At 37.4% G+C, this 19784-nt stretch overlaps 1 protein-coding gene across 7 annotated transcripts in view; it reads right to left on the bottom strand.

Moving 5' to 3' along the window:
• The window catches only part of RAB3GAP2 (RAB3 GTPase activating non-catalytic protein subunit 2), a 42990-nt gene extending 23453 nt beyond the window's left edge, over window positions 1-19537 (bottom strand). For 2 of the 7 annotated variants that reach the window (XR_008429993.1, XM_053938456.1), the window contains exons 1-9: window positions 19395-19537; window positions 10533-10612; window positions 7175-7298; window positions 5586-5667; window positions 3584-3631; window positions 3407-3482; window positions 3161-3262; window positions 1994-2093; window positions 260-358 (exon numbers count right to left, since the gene is read on the bottom strand). Coding sequence is in view for 6 of the 7 variants with exons in the window: in XM_053938456.1 (XP_053794431.1) it covers window positions 260-358; window positions 1994-2093; window positions 3161-3262; window positions 3407-3482; window positions 3584-3631; window positions 5586-5667; window positions 7175-7298; window positions 10533-10612; window positions 19395-19503 (820 nt within the window). In the remaining variant the exon portion in view is untranslated. Of the gene's footprint in view, window positions 1-259; window positions 359-1993; window positions 2094-3160; window positions 3263-3406; window positions 3483-3583; window positions 3632-5585; window positions 5668-7174; window positions 7299-10532; window positions 10613-19394 lie in introns of those variants that run through there. The other 5 variants (XM_053938458.1, XM_053938459.1, XM_053938457.1 and 2 more) reach the window with 5 other exon arrangements.
• Between the last annotated feature and the right edge of the window lie 247 nt (window positions 19538-19784).

The raw sequence follows: 19784 nt of genomic DNA, 5'->3' as shown, positions 1-19784 counted from the left end.
CTGGTCTCTCTCAGCTGTTTCTTACCAAGCAACAAAAAACAAGACAGCTACAGCTGTAAGAGGGAAGACTTAATCAGACCAGAAAAAAAAATCAAAAATATTGTTTATAGTGGTTAATGAGATTATTCACTGTGACAGCCTTCTCTCACTATGTATTTCTATCCAACCAGTATCACTAAGTGCTCTCAACCAGAATTTAACTGCATAAAAACATTAATTTCATTTTTTAAAATACTTGAAATGAAACAGAAATGCTTACCAATACTGGCATGGTCAACAATTGTATCCACATCTTGCAAACCCCATTTCTTATAAGATAATGGTGGAGGTTGAACATTCTCATTGCCAGATGCTGCAGCTGACAAAAGTCAATAAAGCACACAAAAATTTCTACTGAGTCAAAGAGAAAGCATAGCACAGAGGAAAAAAAAAACCACCTGATGCAATCTGAAGACACAAAATAACTTAGTTTTAAGTTAACATGCATTGGATCATCTGTTAAAATGGCTTTTTGAAATACTCACCATTATCAAATTAAAACATTTTAAAAATTAACTGAATAGAACTACACATGATACTCCATCATAAATACATTTTGTGCATTCACTAGCTATTATGGTGTAATAGCAGATAGTGTATTCACTAGCTATTATGGTATAACACTGTACAATTTTTAAAAGCAACTACAATTGATTTCTGTGGTTTGGGCATGTTTAAGCAGAAACTTCTCCACCCAAGTACTTGCAAAGTCAGAACACTCACTAGATATGTAACAGTGGGAGGTGAGAACAGTGGTAAGACTAAACCATTGAGTGTCACTTTCAAAATATCTATTACCCAAAATATAGATGAACAAGAATGAAGGAAGATACAGCACTCCAGCTGCAGATATTGCAACAAGCTTTGAGTCCTTCTCAACACCATCCTTGTCCCATCTATCACACAGTACTGTCACATAATTCTCCTCCACTCCCTGGAAACTGAGCTTGCTTCCAAATAAAGAGTATGAACAGGCACTGAACTGAAGGAACAGGATCAAAGTCTGCACAATCCAACAAGGTATGAAAAGCTCTTAGACATGAACACAAATAGCAGTGACCACCACTGCCATCATCACAGTATTATCACTTCCTATAAAGTCTTTCTTGGGAAGAAGAACATTCCACAGACAGTGACATACTCAGAAGCACCTCAGCAGTATGCAGGGGCTTAATGCCAGCAGGCAGCTGACCACCACACAGCAGCCCACTCACTCTTAGTGGGATGGGGAAGAGAGTCAGAAGAGCAAAAATGAGAACACTTGTAGGTTAAGATAAAGACAGCATGCAAACAAAGCAAAATAATGAATTTTCTTCCTTATTTCACATCAGCAGGCAGTTATTTAGCTACTTCCATGAATGTAGGGCTTTATTACACATAACAGTTGCTTGGGAAATCAAATGCCATAACTATAAATATTGCCCAGGTTTTATTTCCAGGAGTATCATCATATGGCACAGAGTATCTCTTTGGTCAGTTGGGGTCAGCTGTCCCAGCTGTGTCCCTCCCAGTTTCTGGGAACCCCCAGCCTGCTCACTGTCAGGGCAGTGTGAAAAACAAAAAAAGCCTTGACACTGAGCAAGCACTGTTCCACACCACCTAAAACATCAGCATGCTATCAGTGCTGTTTTCATCACAAATCCAAAACACAGTCCCATACCAGCTACTAGAAAAAAATAAAAACCAAAAAAATTAACTTTATCCCAGCCAAAACCAGTGTACAGTATTATGGTGAGCATATAGAAGACAGTCAATACTACTTGGACAATCTGGGCTCTGGGAACATTTTCTGTAAAGGAAGAAACATCCCTGAATGCAGTAGGTGTCAATGTATTGATGAACAAGCAAGGAAGATCTAAATTCCACCCTGATTTTATATTTAATCTAAGCAAATTTCCTAAAAAATAAAGAACTAATAACAGATTAAAAAATAAGCATTTCCCTTTACACATACCTCTTGCTACCTGATTGCGACATGCACGAAGGGACTGGAAGAGGCTGAAGCCATCAATTGTCACAATTGCTGCTGGGTACAAGATACTTAGTTCCTCATTCTGGGGAAAAAATGACAAAAAGGAGACAAAAAATAGATCACTGCTACTGTTAGAACAGCTTATTTTCTGGCTTTTTATACTATTAACTACACAAAGATGAGGATTACATCCAGAGAGTTAATATTGAACAAGCCACAGGCAACAGACTAAGGCAAAACTACAGAAATTCAGTATTAAACTCTCCCAAAAGTGTTTTCTATTTTAATCATAGTTTTCTATTTTTATCTTCTTTTAATAACTTCTTTGTTTGCTTTATATATCTTATGGCTTACATAAGTTACAGCAGCTTTTGAAGGCGACAGAAAAACAAATTCATCTAGAATGTAAATATCACAGTTTTAGAAAGCCAAATTATGAAACTCAATTAATGCCTGCCTGAATTACCACTTGGGCACATAAATGTTAATCTGGTGATACATAGTCAAGAGTCATATTCCTTAATGCTTCTGTATTTCAAAACTGATCCCAAAAATGTCACACTAAATCATGTATTTGTACAAAGCAAACTTGGAAATTTTTTGTGATTCTGTTCATTTTCCACATAAAGCTTGCCAACTCAGTCAAAAGCAAAGAAAGCTGCCTTCTTTACTAAATAGTCTGAGTTCTGCAGAGCCTTCTCTACAGGAAATACTCATAATGACATGGAGGCACCTAGCCCTATAAATCTTATTTTAATTTCCAGCTATCTTCTTTGTGAAATAATTAAGATAAGTTCTTAAGAATGAGTATGAATAGCTCTTGGCACCTGTCAAGATACATTCTTTCCCTTCATCAGTGCATTATGATGTTTTTTTGCACATAAATTAATAAATAGAAAATGAATGAAGTACATATTTGCAAACAGAGAAAAATAAAACAAATCAATATCACTAACACTCCAAAAGACATTCTGAATCCTCAAACTGTACAGGCATGAATACATCTAGAACAAGAAATCAAGGGTCTCTTGTTCTAAGGAATTGTCCATCCCATCAAAAACTGGTAAAGGACACAGAGGATTCACAGAGAAGACTCCCTTCCATACCCCATAACATTGGCACTTCGCTTTTGAAATAATCTGACAAAACCTGTTCTGTGACACCAGGATGCCTGGGAATTTCATAGGTCCTGCACTTTAGCTGTAGGACAGGATCTTCATTCAAAAGCTGTGCAAGAAGCAGTACTCCACTCTAGAAAAGAAAGGATAAGAAGCATGAACATTTCAGTCCCTTTTCTTGGGGAAGGCAAAAAGCACAATCTGCAGGGACCAAAGTTGAAAACACCCAGATGTTTATGCCAAGAGCTTCCTTTTCCTGCCCTGCTGAGAAACGCACCTCGGTGTAAAACCGAACGTAGCCAGAGGTGAAGCCAACCACGATGCACGTCCAGTCAGGGCGGCCTGTGGAGCTCCTGTTTCACAAAGATACATTCAAGTTAAAAAAAAATCCCACTCTAAGCCAGACACAGAAAAGTGTCATGTAAGGACATTAGTGATGCATATACATCCTTACCTCTTCTGACTTGCCAGTGGAACGCACAATACGCTACTCACGCATTCACTAGAAACAGAAATACAAAATTAGTGGTTTCCCTTGTTGTGAAATTTTACTTCATGCAAGAAATCTTGCCATGTCAGCACTTCGAAAGTTTTAATGATTTATTAATGCAGCACACCATGTATCAAATTCACAGTTAGAATCAAAAAAAGTCCCTTCATTTTAAAGACATCTTCAATTACAAGTTCAAGAGCGCCCAAACAGACTTTTTGTACCTTGTTAATGCTGTCTTTCATAAATCACAGAATGATTATTCTGTCACTACTGCTCAACAGATTCAAGCTGAATTTCATGTGCCTAAAGGTAAATTATTTCTTCTGATCTATAATGATCTGTCATAAAAAAAAACACTTTGTTGTTTTTTTTTTTTAAGAGCTAACTGAACCATACATATCAAAATAAATTTTTGAAATATGCAACTAGGTAGATTTTATATCCAATGCATTTCAGTGCCTTATAATTTGACAGCATTTGAATATGGTCTTCCCAGTTAATGTAATAATTGAGCATGCTCAATGACAGGCAAAGCATGCAGAAGGCAAGCAGATGAGCAGGCCTCAATATCTCAAATCAGAGGTTATTTAACTGTTACCATGATACAAAATTTTACACTGTCTAGGGAAACAGAAGCAGTACAAAGGTTTTATGAGACAGCATAGAAGTCAAGATGACATCCCAAATAGCACTTGAAGCATAAATGCCAGCAGTACTGTTTATTTTACATTTTATTTATATATATGTGTATATATATATACATTTCAGGTCACCTCCATTTCCCAAAGTATGGTTAAATAAGCATGGTAGTCAAGTAGAGAAGGAAATCTTTCTAAATGCAAGGTCAAGATGAGTTGCAATTTCATTAAATCCTCAAAGCAACATTAAATATCTCAGTGACATCTCATCTTGCAACAGCAAAGCTTAGCCACCACAGAACATTCTCAGTTGAAGGCAACTTTGGAAAAAGAAAAAAAAAAGACCAAAAAACCAACCAAAACCAGTCAACTCTTGTGACAATTCGACAGTAATTAACATATTAACGCCTCCACAGAATGATAAATCAAAATGTATTGAATATAAGTGTCCCTATCTAAACAGAGCTACCTGTTTCATAGGGTAGCATCCTTCAGGGCTGTAACAGTAGTAAGAAACAAACCCTCAAACAGAATTTTATTTTTTTTTTAACAAAAGATGTCAGGGTAATTTCAAACACATAGCAACAGCAGTTTTATAAAAGGATTATGATTTTCACAGATTGGAGAGAAGCTGATGAAGTCAACACCTCCTGCAGCAAACAGAAGGTAGAAGGCATCAGGGAGTATGTTCAAAGCAGACAGCAACTCAAGGCTGCAAATGTAACAGCAAAGTGCAAAATCTTATTCCATATGGAGATTCAAAAAAGCATCTGTCTGGTTATTTGAAGATAGATGAAGCAAAAATATTGTATAAATACCAAATGTATGACCAAAGCAAATTTTCCAAGTCCCTAAGTGACTTAGAGCCCAAAACTATATTTTGATCAGAGAGGTGACTGTGCTTGTTTGAATGAGGTTTGGAAAATGAAGAGAAGTATTTCTAGAACAACTTCATATATTTCCAATTGCAACATTCCCTAAGAAAATTTCATCTACTATAAAAGATTTTTCAAGAGTACTTTTTTTCCTACTAGAACAAGAATTTATAAAAAGCATGTCTAAAGTACGCACAAATACACTGATTTGCAGAGAACCATTCTTTTAATTTGCAAGAACTTGTTCTGTGATACTACACAATACACAGGAGTGAGCTTTGCAGATACTGTTTCTCATGAGCCATGTTACTGTATTTGTTTCCAATGCTAATACACATAAAACCACAAAAGCACTCAGATGAAAGGAAAAAGAGTACAAGTAAAAAGCAGATTACTAAATGCTAAACATGAAAATAACATCTTAAATCACAGCTGCATTTCAACACTTACCCTTCTTCAACATTCAGAGAGCCACTCCAGCCAACAGCATATTGCATTTCTTCCTTTCCCTTGTCACTGTGCTTCCATTTAGCTGCCATGAAGAATAAAGACACCATCTATAAAACCCCAATGTTTTGCATCTCACAAATGTAGTTCTAGTTTTAATTTTTCTCTTTGGTACAATACATCCTACCACGCTTAGATTAAGTGTCAATTACAAACCTTGAAGAGCATAAAAGTAAAAATATGTTCTTAGTGACTTTTCTAAAGGACTCATATGTTTTCTTAAAAATTTACATGGAATAAGACACTAAAATTTTGAAATAACTTTGTTTTGTTGAAAAATATTTATACAGTAATCCATCAAATTTTTATAGGTTCAATTCAGGAAACAGTGATCCTTAGGAAAGAAGTACTAAGCAAGGAAAAACTTCTGGAGACACTACTGAACACAAGCTAAAACGAATAGAAAATTTTAGTTTTAACTGCCAAAAAGAACATAAGTACCCCATATTAAATCTGACAATCTTTAATCATTGCATCATAATTCAAGGTTAGAAGACACCATACTTTGTTATTCACAGGGTGATGTTACAGCTGGCATTTGATTGTTGAATCATCTCCCAGGTGGGAGATGATATCAATGGATATCCATTTGGTTATCAATGGATAACCAAAACTAAATTAGTGTTGTGTGCTATTTGTCTGACACCTAAAACCTGATGCGCAGGGACACTTCTGCCCAGCGGGGAACAGTTGTCACTGTGAAGTTCATCAGAGGCAGTTCTCCAGAAATTTAAATCACTCCTTTATGCTCGATCCAGTAAAAACTTCATGAGGAGTACTGCTGTTTTTCCAATTTTGATGACAAATTAGCAACTGGTCTACAGCAGGTTTGGAATAGGCAGCTTTGCAGGGAATGACAAAGCAGTACAACTCAATAAAATCTGCCCAATTATGCAAATCTGAGTTTCAACACTGATTTTTTGTTTTAAAATGCCATAATAGCTCCCATATCAGGATGTTTCCCTTCATCTTCCTCACATGTCACTCACTGCAAAAGACCAGAACCCCAAACAACAGCACATCTATAAACAGCAGCATGCTGATCAGTGTTCATACATTAGCAGTGACACCTTTAAAAGCTTCCAGAGCCCTACTTTAGAGTAAAATACAAAGCCACCTATTGTTCAAGATGATATTCAAGAATTTTCTATCAAAGGTGGAATTTCAAGAAAATTCACATTAATACTCCTTTCCAAGAGTGATACTGGCTTAGGTAATTTTTTAAGGGATTCTTACTGAGAAAAATTAATGTCAGTATCTCTGAGCATTTTAAAACAACTCGGTAGTTATAATATGTATGCATTTTATGTGACAAAATAGTTTCCAAAAGGTCAAAACACAACTGAGAAGTAAAGGCAAAGCAACTTATTTGACAAGCAGCACCTAGAAAATGCATGATGTGTACTATAATATACTTCAAAATTCTTGAAGGTATGACTTGGGGGATAAACAGAAAGGAGTGGGGCAAACAAATTTTGCTCTGGTTACTATCAAGTGTCCTGGCATAAACACTCAGTGGAACGGATACTCACGCACTAGAAAGACTGCTTTCTGTTCATTAGCTATTACCATCAGGTCATTGGTTGGTGACAAGGACAACACACAGTCCTGGAGCCAGTAATTTCGCTGGTTCTTGGTATTAGATTCCTCTTCTTCCTACAGGTAAAGCTTTAGTCAATGTATGCAACAATTTTTAGACATAGCAGAACTTGCAAGACCAATGAGAACAATCTGGCTTGCACTCCATAGCAGTGCTGAATGGACTTTTTATTACTGACCACATCACTTCAGCTCCAACTTGCATGAAAAGCTCTGAGAAATGCATCAGCCTTGCACTAATTCTATGTGTTTACAAAACAGAAAACAAAGAAGTACTCATCACCAGCTCTACTCAAAATCATCTCCTTTTAAAGAGACACTAGGAGAATGAGATCTACAGTTTTAAAATCATTGGTTAGAAAGTGGAGAGATTCTCTTTAGTTATTCTCATTACAATCCATACTCAAAATGAAGAATTTATCCAGGCTCGTACATTGACCAGCATTAAGCAAATACATGCACCTATGAAGAAGGTAACTAAGCTGGTATTCACATGGCAACAGGTATCAAGTGCCTTTCCACAAAATAGTTTCACAATGAAACAATTCCAAACTACATAGTGCCAAGTTTTAAAGGTATCAAGATGCGTAAGTAAAAATTTAGATACCATCCTCATATATAAGAGCAAAAAAAATATATCTTTTCTCCTTGGGGCAACAAGCCAAATATTTTATTGTGGCACAAACAAAGTAGCTCCTGCTAATCATAGTTCAAAGTCAGGAAGTAACAGCCTTGGAGTGAACTGCTGCAAAGTCTCAGAGTTCATGCTCCTGGTTAGTTAGATCCATCTTCTTATCCAATCACATCACAGCAACACGCTTCCCTTGTCCACAGAGTCCATTTGCACTTCCATATCCAACCCTACCTCCTCTTAGCTCTGCAAAATATTACTCCATCCTTAATATCTCAAAGCAGCTATGCACAAATAAAAAAAACAACTTCAGTGTGATCATTTTCTGATTCATTCAATTTATTCTGTTACAGTAAAGTTGCATCCACTTGAAAATCTGCCCATTTACTCCCAGCAGAAAAATAAACATCAAACTGTAGGAAGAATTTGCATGTCATGCTCTTAATCAGCTATTAATTGTATTTATTTCCTTGCACCATAGAAACGGTCACTGTACACATAGAAATATGCTGTGTATCCATGATAAAGTCTACATTAGCACACTACAAAAATTGTTAACTACTGTTGTCCACACACGCTCCTAATTTGAGTAAGAGAACTTATTTTCATGTGATTTTTGTCTGTTGATGGATGCCAAATTTTTTAGCAACAATTTTCCCCTATTTACTGGCAGTTTTCAAGACTTTACAAAAAGGCAATGAAGTTATCTGAGATACTTGTGACAACTTTAACTCCTCATGGCAGAGATAAATGTGTCATGTGCAAAAACACATAAGCAAAAGCCAAAGAAAAGCCTTATACTAATTTTTAATGTCATGATTTTCAGACTGAGGAAAAAGAAACAAAAATTAAAGACTTGTCAGAAGATTAAAAGGAATTACAACAGCATTCCAGGCAGAAAATTTAAAATTATCTGTTAGCCTGAACAAAGAACTTGAAATACGAAGACATAATACATGACTATCTCATATTAGCTAAAAAGACAAGGGTTAAAACAGGAAAAGCACGGAACTTGTCAAAACAAACTTAAAGGTGAAAGACAGAATGATTAAAATCTGCATTTAAGAAAAGATATCACAATTCCTACAAAACAACTAATCAGATCCATATAAGGAAACCTTATAAAAACCAGAATGTTTTTTTTTAATTTTCAATGCTTTTTTAATTTTCAATTTTAATTTTCTCAGAAATTGCTATGTTCCATGAAATAGATACTTGTCCAGGGCACAAGTAATTCCAAGAAACAATGAATCTTTCACAGCTATAATGCAAATCAAGAGTTAAAAGCTTTAACAAGGGAATTGATTGCTATATTTTACCAATAATTCTCACACACTCACTTCGCTGTGTGTTCAGACACACAGACACCTGTATTGATAATGCTCCTACACAAAACAACCTCTTCGCTGTGTATGACAGCAAACCCTTTCAGAAGTTTGGCCTGGAATCACCGGTAACTTCAGAGGAAAACATGCAAGTAAAGGATGCAAGAATGATGTGAACCACCTGGCACAAAAGTGTGACATTTTAAAGGAAAGAGTGAAAAATTGAACTATTTCAATTTAGAAATGCCTGCTAGTTCTATCACATTACAACAAAAGTAGAAAACCAAGTATTTGTTCCACTCATTTAGGAAGTTATAAACTTTACAGTACATCTAACAAAGATGTGGCTTGAGAAACACACTCATTTCATGAAAATTAGAGTGCAGCTGAGTACCCATCCTATTTAAAAGGTTTTATACCCAGTCATTCCTGACAGTGTCAGTGATTCATCTCTAGGAGACATCATGCTCATTTCAATTTGTCTGTCACCTCAGCTGAAAAATCTGTTTCTTTGCTGGATAGTCACAAGGATACTGTCCAACACTTGGGCATCCTTCTTACACACTGAGAAAAAGATGGCAGAGAAAGGGTTTGTTAGTGAGGTGAGGTCTGGATTCCTCAGAGCTCTTAGAGGGAATTAATCAAGTAATTCTGTTGAGATGATTCATTCAGGTGCAAAGGATTTCTACAAGCAGCCTCACTGACATCTCATCAAGTCAGCTGGCAGTTGGAAGGCTCAGCCTTACAAACAATTAACAGACCAGCCCTGCTACTCTCAGTAGAACAAGCTGTGCAGAGGAATGTTTTTCCCCTTTTAAAGAGCAATTGTGCTGTTCCATTCCACATAGGTAGTTTAAACCCTCCTGCAGCACCATCCACACATCACAACATAAAAGGAGCATTAGTGATCCTTATGAAGATATCTATCATCTACTTAATTCCAGTAATTCATTATTTAGGATTTTTTGATTTATATTAATTCTTGATTCACTGCCATGCCCTACTGTTTCTGACTGGCTACAGCACAAAAAGGATGCCCCCAGGGTGCAGCATCACAGGAAGATGTGTGTATACTTTGGTGAGAAAAGCCCTACAGAACACAAGCATATCAGCAATTATCATAATAGGTAACATCCAATTTATATTTAGAAAAAAACTACAGGAACAAGGGACAAACAAGCAGTCACATTTAAAACACAAATCAAGACCTTTCTTACCCAGGTGACAGTTACATAGGAGGAAAAAACCAAAACACCACACGCACAAACTAATGGAAAAGTCTTCTATAATAGGGAAGTTAGCAATAAATATATATATGTATACAAACATACATACATATGAACTTACAGGTTCTTGTAATTCTGCCTCATCCCAGGCTCCCCAGCCACCATCTTCCCAGCTTGTTGATTTGCCTGCTTTAAGTGAAAAAAGACTTGTCACAGGAGTACAGCATAGGCAACAAAATTATCATTTCACTTTCCCTACTAATGCATTACAACTTTTTTATGACAGATACTAAAGGAGTTCTGCTGAAAGAATCCTGAAGTTTCTTCTTTTTCTGTATTTTATTTACTTCCATTTCTGATACTATGGAAGAATACTAACAAGGAGATGTACCCAAAATACAAAAGGGAACAAGGGTACAGGGAAATTCATCTGTGACCACAAAACATCTGAGCCCAGAATAATGTAGATCCCACCAGAAAAACAAAAGCTGAAGGTTTGGCCTCTGATGAGAAAATGAGCACAAGGATCTTGGTCATTCACATCTTTGCATGACAACAAAGAGGAAAACTAATGAGACACTGATCAGTTTCAATTATGTCATTCAGAAACCTCAGAGTAACCACAAGCTCAAAAAATACCACAAACACCTGAGAAAACAGAGATTAATCTTTAGTCGTAAGAGTGAATGTGGAAGTTCTTTTTTTCACCTAAAAATACAGAACTTGAAATAAATTGAAAAGCCATTACAGGCATTTAGTAGTAGCAGATGTACAATTCTCAGACACTACCACCCCTGGGACCCTCAATAAATCAACAAACATCATTGTAGTTCAGTAGAGAAGCCAAGGACTGCTTCCATCCAAGAATACACTAGAGTGAAATCTGAAGCAGTAATATTGACTCCAAGAGTTTTCCAAGGATTTCTTTCAAGCTTTTCCATTAACTGTTGTCGTGGCAAATTTGACCTTAAGAAGAAGTTTAAGCATATTGTCTCAAACGAGTTTAAATTTAGTTCTAAGCAAGCAAGATTCTGCCATTTTGGAGGGCCAAACAGTACAGACAGGAAGGTTTGTATCAAGAACAATTTTATTTGTTCTAAAAATGTTTGTTCTAAAAACGAGTTCTAAAAACTCGTAGTTCTGTTACCATCACGCAAGGAAAGGCTGAACAACAAAACAGAAATCTGTAATCTCTTTGTATAGGTAGATTTTAAATCTTCTGTATGGTTAATGAAGACAAAAACCTTTTGAAAAAATATTTTCATTTTAGACAAACTTTTCCCCAATGCTGTCAAGAAGGTATTTTAGGAGGATGTAGAAGACATAATGCCCACTCCATTTTACCTCTGTAAAATGGAAAAGTCTGTGCCATCTGCAAAATGGGCAAGCCAAGTAAATATAACTGCACAGCTATTTCAGACATCACTATATAAGCAACAAGCCTCCAAGGGTCACAGTCTCATCTTGCATTTGAGGTTGAAAATTTTTGCAGTGTACAAACAGACAAAGGAAAATTATGGTAAATACTGTTAAATATAGTAACCACAAGAATAAAACAGTAGCTAACATCAATGTTTAGATTAAGATTGCTAATAAAACTCTACTTCTGTTTGCATTTTATTATCTAAAAAGATGTTTTTAAAAAACCCTTCCTATAAAATTCGTGGAGGAAAGAAATCTGTCCATGTGCCATGGTCCAGAGAGAAATAGAACCATATCTAAGAAACACAGCTGGGGTCAATGTCTTCCCTGCAGCACAGAGCAGACCAACCTTCCCAAGAAACCTTAGCCACTTCAATTCTGAGACTGAACACCCACAACATAAAACTGCAGCTGTGAGGATTCTTGCTGCCTCTGTGAATAGCCACAATTTTGTGGTAGTTGTCATCATGCTGGGATGATACTAGATAAATAAAAAAAAGATGGGAAAATGATGTAATGGTGAGTCACCATTCCACTGACGAAACTGCAGAGATCTTTTGGAACTGTGTGTGGCCTGCTCTGCAAAGCCAGCACCCTCTCCAGCTTACAAGCATTTACAAGCCTGCTCCTTCATATCCATCCTCCACATTGGATAGATCAGCCCAGAATGTGCCATCATATGTATTTCTCAAGGCTTGCATCCATCTTGCCCTTCTTCCACACATTGTTTCTTATTTTAAGAAGAAATAAAATTAAAATAGTTTTCTTATTCATATCATTCTTATTATTTTGATTTTTCACCTATGCGATGAATAGTGAAGCAAGGCATTAAACAACAGACAACAATCCCTGGAACAATGGACAGAGGAGACACTGTCAAAGTAACTCAAAGCACCAATTATTCACCAGTGCCAAAGATTTATAAACTATTCCATGGAGGCTGCCAGCTTGCACAGCCTTTCCCACCCACCAGCATTTGAGGCGGTTAGTCAAGTCAAAGTCTAAGTCCACAGGGTCCAAGTTCTGTTATGATGAAGATTTAAAAAAATCCCCCATCATTTCCTTTAGTAACATTACAGATCAGAACTAGCAACTGTGGAACGTAACACATTATCTAGTGACCAACACCTAAGCAAGACCTAAATAGTTGCAACACGATCATTTTTTCCAGTCCCTTTTCAGGAAAAAAAAAACCCTAAAAATAAATCAAACTTTCCTGCACAAATCTCTATTTCCATTCAACTCTATCTCTGACTAGTAGCAGATGTCTTATAAACAGAGATTACTATAGAGATTGCAAAAATAAAAGTTCATCTACTCGATTTACATGAACCACTTAATTCTTTAATTTGAAGTATATAGCATCAGCACATTTAAAATTTAAGAGCTGGTTTAAATGCTGCACATGTGCAACACTGGTATTAATGCATAAGAGAATTCATTTAAGCACATTTATCTTTAAACATAATACCCACAAGAACAATTTTTACCTATAAGCATGTTTTGTTTAAAATACAAGAAAAGAGAAGAGAGGAAAAATAGCAACAGATCTAGACCACCGATGTCTAACTGGCATTTAACAGGTCAAATTCAATATGAAAGATGTTTTTACTCACTTCCCAAATTACAGAATAGACAACTGAGCACAGAGAAATGCCTGTGCCCTTCCTTCTACAGCAGCACCATGACCTGGAGCAGGCAGCTGAAACGTTTTCTTCCTGCCCTCCCATTTACATTCCAAATCCATGCAGAAGGTTACTGGAGGCTGCAGTTGGACACGTGCAATGAAGTCCCATCCATGCTTTATGAATATAAAACATTAGTAGGTAATAGTGCAAGAAATTATTGCTTAACTGTGAGAGTTGCAGGTTTTCTTCAACGCATGTTTACTGCAATTCTGATACCACTGGATTGCATAATTACAAAAGAAATAGAAGCAGTTTCTTTTCTCTTCAGGCCAAGGAATCTTAGAAACAGCTTAGAATCCTCTTGCTGCTCAGGAACCATAGAGCATTTATTCCCAAAGCTCCTCCAACATGAGGACTGACAAATACATAAGGCTATTTTGCCAACATTACAAGGAAGACTCTCTGGAGATTAGTTTTATATTTGTTCTCTCTTCTCACTTCAGGAATCCTTAAGTGGGGTAAAAAACCCCAAAAGCACAACTAAGTTAGTCTCCTAATCACAAAAATAACCACTTGAGCATTTTTTCTTCCTTAAGGAGGTCACAATTGCTTTTGACAAAGTAAAAAATGACTAAATGACCAAATTAAAAATAATCCAGTTACTACATAGATTTTTTTTAAAGTAATAGTGCAAAGTTCCATGGCTTACAGTTATAACTTAACCCCAAAACCAAAATTTGAAATACCAGAGGGGAAAAAAACAAAAGCCATAGGAAACAAATGAAACCGATTACATACAAAAAAAAAGTATTCTATACATTTTCTCAGATGCAACCAATGCCTTAAGTTAGAGCAAGAAAGAATGAAGGCTGTGCTGTAAAGGAGATGTTACAGCAGCAAAAACTCAGGTGAGAAGATAATTTGGATAAAGTACTCTGACAGCATCCTCTCACATATGCTGAGAGCATATAATTTTACTCTTCCCCATATCTGAGATGTATTGACTGCTCCAGATGCAACCCAATTCATACAGAGTGCCTATTTTAATGACCCTTTACAGCAAAACTGAAAGAAATAAATACTATACATAACTACTACAAGCTGGAAAGGGAGGATCTGATTAAAGAGGCAATGAAAAAGAGCTAGTAACAAGAGTATTCAATAGGAATATAACCGATTCAATAAGATTGATATGGAAGCAGTTAACAATAACCCTAATGCTAAATGTAATCTAGAATTTCATTTTATAATGGTTTTTTTTTTCTTTGTAACCTTGTTGGCAACTCTGAAATAAAAAGCCTGGCCATCTGTACTTCTGAACTAAATCAGCTGATCCAGATAAAGCAAAGTATTCAAATCCAAAAATGTTGTTTAGAGGAACTGAGCTGAAGAGCACTTTTCAGGCTGCTGTCAATGTAACAAGGCAGGATTTTGGAAAGGAGTTTCTCTGACAGGATTAAGCCATCATGTCTACTGCAAAAAGAAACAGTAAAGTGACACCTTGTAGCTCTGAGGAAGCCCTCAGGTCAGGGGATCCATTTTTTTCTTCCCCTGAATAAGAACAAACTCATTATCATAAATGGAGATATCATTGCTTGGGAACTCTCAAGGTCAAGTTTGGGTTTGTTGGCTTTTTTCCTTATTAATTTCCTTTAGGTAACAGGAGATAAACACACCTGGGAACTAAAAATATCTTCACATCAAGAAAGTACTAATTTTTCTGATTCATCTTAATACACCCACAGTTTATCTAGCAGCAGTCCTTGCTGGTTATGACACTGAATTGCTGTCATCAAGGCTATAAAATGTTTTAAAACACAGTTCAAGCTGTGAGTGTACTAGAAGAACAAAGTCACCCAGTGCTCTAAATAAAGCGTAGTGAAGATCTTCAATTTATAAAGATTATACAAAATTTTATCTGTCTTGCTCTACTTTCTGTTCTGTTCAGGTAAACATCCATTAATTACTTTCTGAATGCTAAAATTCTGTCACACCTGCAAAGCTCTATCACATATTGCAGATAAGATGGATTTTTTCCTTCATATGCATGCCTCTATTTTAGACAGCTTTACAAGAGAGCTAACTGTTAGAGCTGTTTCCTGATCCAGAGGTTTAGCAGCCCAAAACCTCTTCAACACAGCAAGATGTCAAATTAAATGTGGTGCAAACACTTCCTATTCCCAGTATTTGCACAGTTAGAACAGCAGTTTTCAGAGCCACTTAGCAGAGCCACTTAGACACCACTAGGCTCAGGCTCCACAGAGGAGCTGTGCCTCATTAGCAGCATTACTATTCCCAAGACTCTTAAATTCTCATGCTTAAGTTCTCCTCATTAAAATACGAAAAAGCACTCCAATTTTTTTTCCCTAAAGAATAAAGACATAGCAACTCCATATAAAGCATCTTTAACCAGGTCTCTCTGTAAGACCAGGTTTATTTACTTAAAGCACGTGAGCCAAGATCCAACACAACACCTGTTATTCTATTCTAATATGGACAATAAAAAGTAGCTATATTTTGCTTCATGGCAGATCAATGGTCAGCTCAAGCAGTCCATGAACATTTCTTACATTATTCTAGCATGGCATCAGTGGCAATTTTAACAGATGATTGCATAACACAAGCACAAAGCACACAAACCCTTCCTTTCCAGTGTCCACTGAGTGAGCAGGAAACAGGCACCTGCAGAAGTGACTTCACACAAGGCTCAGAGGAGGAGGACAGCGTTCTTTTCCTCCCAGTTTACCAGACAAGTCTATCCTTGGCACAAACAATGCAGCCTGTTGGGCTACAGGAAAAACTTAAGTGAAGTTGTAGTTGATAGGAGCTTCCCTTCATCTTGTTCTACTGTAGAATGTGTTTAAATGCTTACCTGTACAAAGAAAGGGAAAAAAAAAAATCAAGTCCCCTTGGAATAAAAATCCAGATTTTTTTTTATTACCTACACCTGTATTTTTAATATATACAACACTTTGCTAAGCCTTTCAAGTTAAATTTGAAGTTAACAACCTCAATTAAATTTTATATAAACGAAATATAGTGATTTAAATAGAAGATGACAAGTTACAGGTTTTTTACACAAATTAAAGACATCTAATTTAAAAACTGGACTAAAGTCACAGTATCACACTGTGATTTAGAAATGTATACTGTCTGCATTTTCTGAAGCAAGCAAATTCTCTTCATTTAAAATGTTACTGCAAAAATGCTTTTACAATAATAATCCTACATTTTATTGCAGCAAATACACTCACAGAAAATACTTTGGTTAGTTCTGTTAGAACTAAAATATGGCCCAAGTTAAAACAGCATTAAAAACTTCTTTGCTCTATAACTAAGAAACAAAGAAAGACAAGGCCTACAGCCTCTACTAAAAACCCTAAACCCCACACATTGAAGATTCCAAAGGCACCTTTTCAAAAACATTTGTTATCCAAAACCTGACAGGAATTCTTGAAACTTCTGCTAAGCACTTGAAAGATTAAGTTATGACTAAAATAATTTGTTAACTAGATTGTTCTTTGTTAAATAAAAATATTTAATATATATTTATTTCCCTAAGGTAGCCATAATTTTTAACTGCTACCTTTAAATACTAGCAAGAGTTTTCACACAAAAGAAGCATAGCTTTGAAAAAAAGAAAGTAAATGAAAGATTCTCATCCTCACTTAAAAAAAAATACTTAAGAGTTTTGACAGGTGTTTGCTGGTATTTATATAATTGTTTGCATAAAAATAGTGACAGTTTAAGTTGAGAACTAAAGTTTGATTTCAGAGCAAATTAACATCATCTTTGTTGAACTTATTAGCATAAAAAAAACTAGAATTTATTTTTCCCTACAGAGTAAAAATCTAAAACCAGACTAAAATCCAAGTTTCTAAACATGCAACCTTATGAAACTACTGTTTTAAAACACTACATTCTGTCAACAGAAGAGTTTTTAGCAAAGCATTCCCTGATAAAAAGCACAATTTCTCCACTTCTAATTTCAGATACCTCGGCAAGTTGTAGCAGCACTTCCCCCTTGTCAAACACAAATGCATCAAGAATTTCTGCTTCAAAAATCACTAAGTTACAACCTTCTGTCTAAACCACTTTGGGAACTCTCACTTGCTGACATTTATACTTATTTATCCTCAATTATGAAAACAGATGTAGTAGCAAAAAATTACAGGCACAAATCCAAAAGATTTCAATGAATCTAAATGAGCATTATTTTGAAAAACACTCACTTCTGCCTCAATGACTGAATAAGCAAATATAAAAATAGTCCAGAAGACAGCCAACTCATTAAAATGGAACAGCAGCCATGCATCTTCTTCACTTCTATTATTTTGGTAGTTTTACAATATATGAAATATTTTCTCTTTATGGCTGCCATTTGATAAATCCACTCCAGTAAAATATCCAAGTTATTTTACAAAAACATCTCTCATGTACCATCAAATAAGAGAAAAATATATTGATTTCTTTCAATGCCTACTTTTAGAAACACAAACACATTCCAATCCTTTGCTTTTATCTTCAGAATTCAAGAGATACTAACAGAAGCCTTCTCCTTCCAGAATCTCTCCTTTAGATACAGATGATACCAGAAAAAAGCCATGTGAAATTGTTATGCATTTTTCAAAAACTATTAGAGTTACAAAACAAGCAGCAGCAGAAAACTGTCTTCCACCAAAAGTTTTGCACACAGAAGTTTTAGTGGCAAAATTAACTAGCTGAACATATAATGTACTTTTAAAAGTTTTTAACAACTGTTGTGTCATCTTTTTAACAAGACCTGTAGTTACAGGATAAGGACCAATGGCTTTAAACAGGGAATGGATTTATATTGTATATTAGGAAGATTTTTTTTTTATATAATAAAGAAGATAAGGCACTAGAACAGGTTGCTCAGAGAAGCTGTGGATGCCCCATCTCTGGAAGTGTTCAAAGACAGGCCGGATGGGCCTTTGAGCAGCCTGGTCTGGTGAAAAGTGTCCCTGCCCACAGCAGGGGGTTTGGACTAGATTAACTTTAAAGCTCACTTCAAACACAAACCATCCTATGATCTCCCCTCTTCTAATTCCCCCACAGGCATTTTAAACTTTTAAAATAAGCACCTCGATGTTTTCTCTTAAAGCTCTGTCCACAGCTTGAGGATTTTTACAAGCATCTTCATTAACCTCTACAAACCCTTCCCTACTGTTGCCAGAAATCAAAAAAAAACATCAGCCAGATATAGTTTGTATATTTTGGGGGGGGTTACACCTATATACACACACTGTACAGTTTTTACAGTATGCTGTAACAAATACACAAAACAGTGTTTCAATTCCCTGTGGTTTCTGCCCTGGGCATGGATCCGTTGAGAACGCAGCTTACTTGTCAAGCAGCTCAGCCTGCACTGCCTCACACAGCAGAAACCTGGTCCACAACTTCAGACTGATATTGATTTAAGATTCGTTGTCTTAATTTAAGCTGCCACACTAAACCTTTAGTACACTTTCAGCACGTTCTGCATTCCTTGATAACCTCGCATGCACAACGTCTGTTGTCTTTAGGAGAGCGCCTTCAGACAGCTGCACTCCCAGCAAGAACCCTACAAACTTCTAAAGTTTGGGGCACGCAGGGTCAGTGGCCAAAGAACTTCACCTCCACACTACGGGATAAGGAGTGACACCTACGAACAGCTGTGCACTTGAAACGTCTGGACGCCAGGAAAGTCTGACTTTACAGGTGAAGATGTGGCAGCTACGACGAGACACTCACCCCGCACCACAGCAGCGACCCCGAGCACTCGGCTAACACGGCCACCCCAGCGGGCCGGGGCTGGCAGCGCGGCGCCGAGCGAGCGCAGGGCCCGCAGGGACAGCCCCGCGGCCGGACGGGCCCCGCGGGGGCGGCGGGCACAGCCCCGCACCGGGGGCAGGACTCACCGCTCTCCTTGCCGGCCGCGGCGCTGCCCTGGCGGCGGTGCGGGCTCAGGAAGTCGCGGGCCAACTCCAGGTCCTGGAAGTGGGCGAAGGGGACGAGGGCGCAGGACATGCTCCCGGTGCCGGTAGAGCCGGAGCCGGAGCCGGAGCCGCGGCCGCCACCCAACCCGGAAACGCTCGGCCACTTCCCTCCGGCCCCGCGCGGCCCCGCGCATGCGCCGCCCCCGCGGCACGGAGCGGAGGGCGGGGCCCGAGAGGGAGGCGCTGAGGGAGGAGCGCTGAAGGCACCGCCCTCCAGGGCACCCCACTGCGATGTTTAATCGCACTTTCCCTGAAGAATTTCCTCCCGGCGTCCGGCCTGAGCTTCCCCTGGCGCAGCTTGAGGCCATTTAA

The sequence above is a fragment of the Vidua chalybeata genome, chromosome 3 (assembly GCF_026979565.1).
Source record: "Vidua chalybeata isolate OUT-0048 chromosome 3, bVidCha1 merged haplotype, whole genome shotgun sequence".
NCBI lineage: Eukaryota > Metazoa > Chordata > Aves > Passeriformes > Viduidae > Vidua > Vidua chalybeata.
Note: the sequence above shows the minus strand (reverse complement) of the source record. Positions and strands in the feature narration are given on the sequence as shown.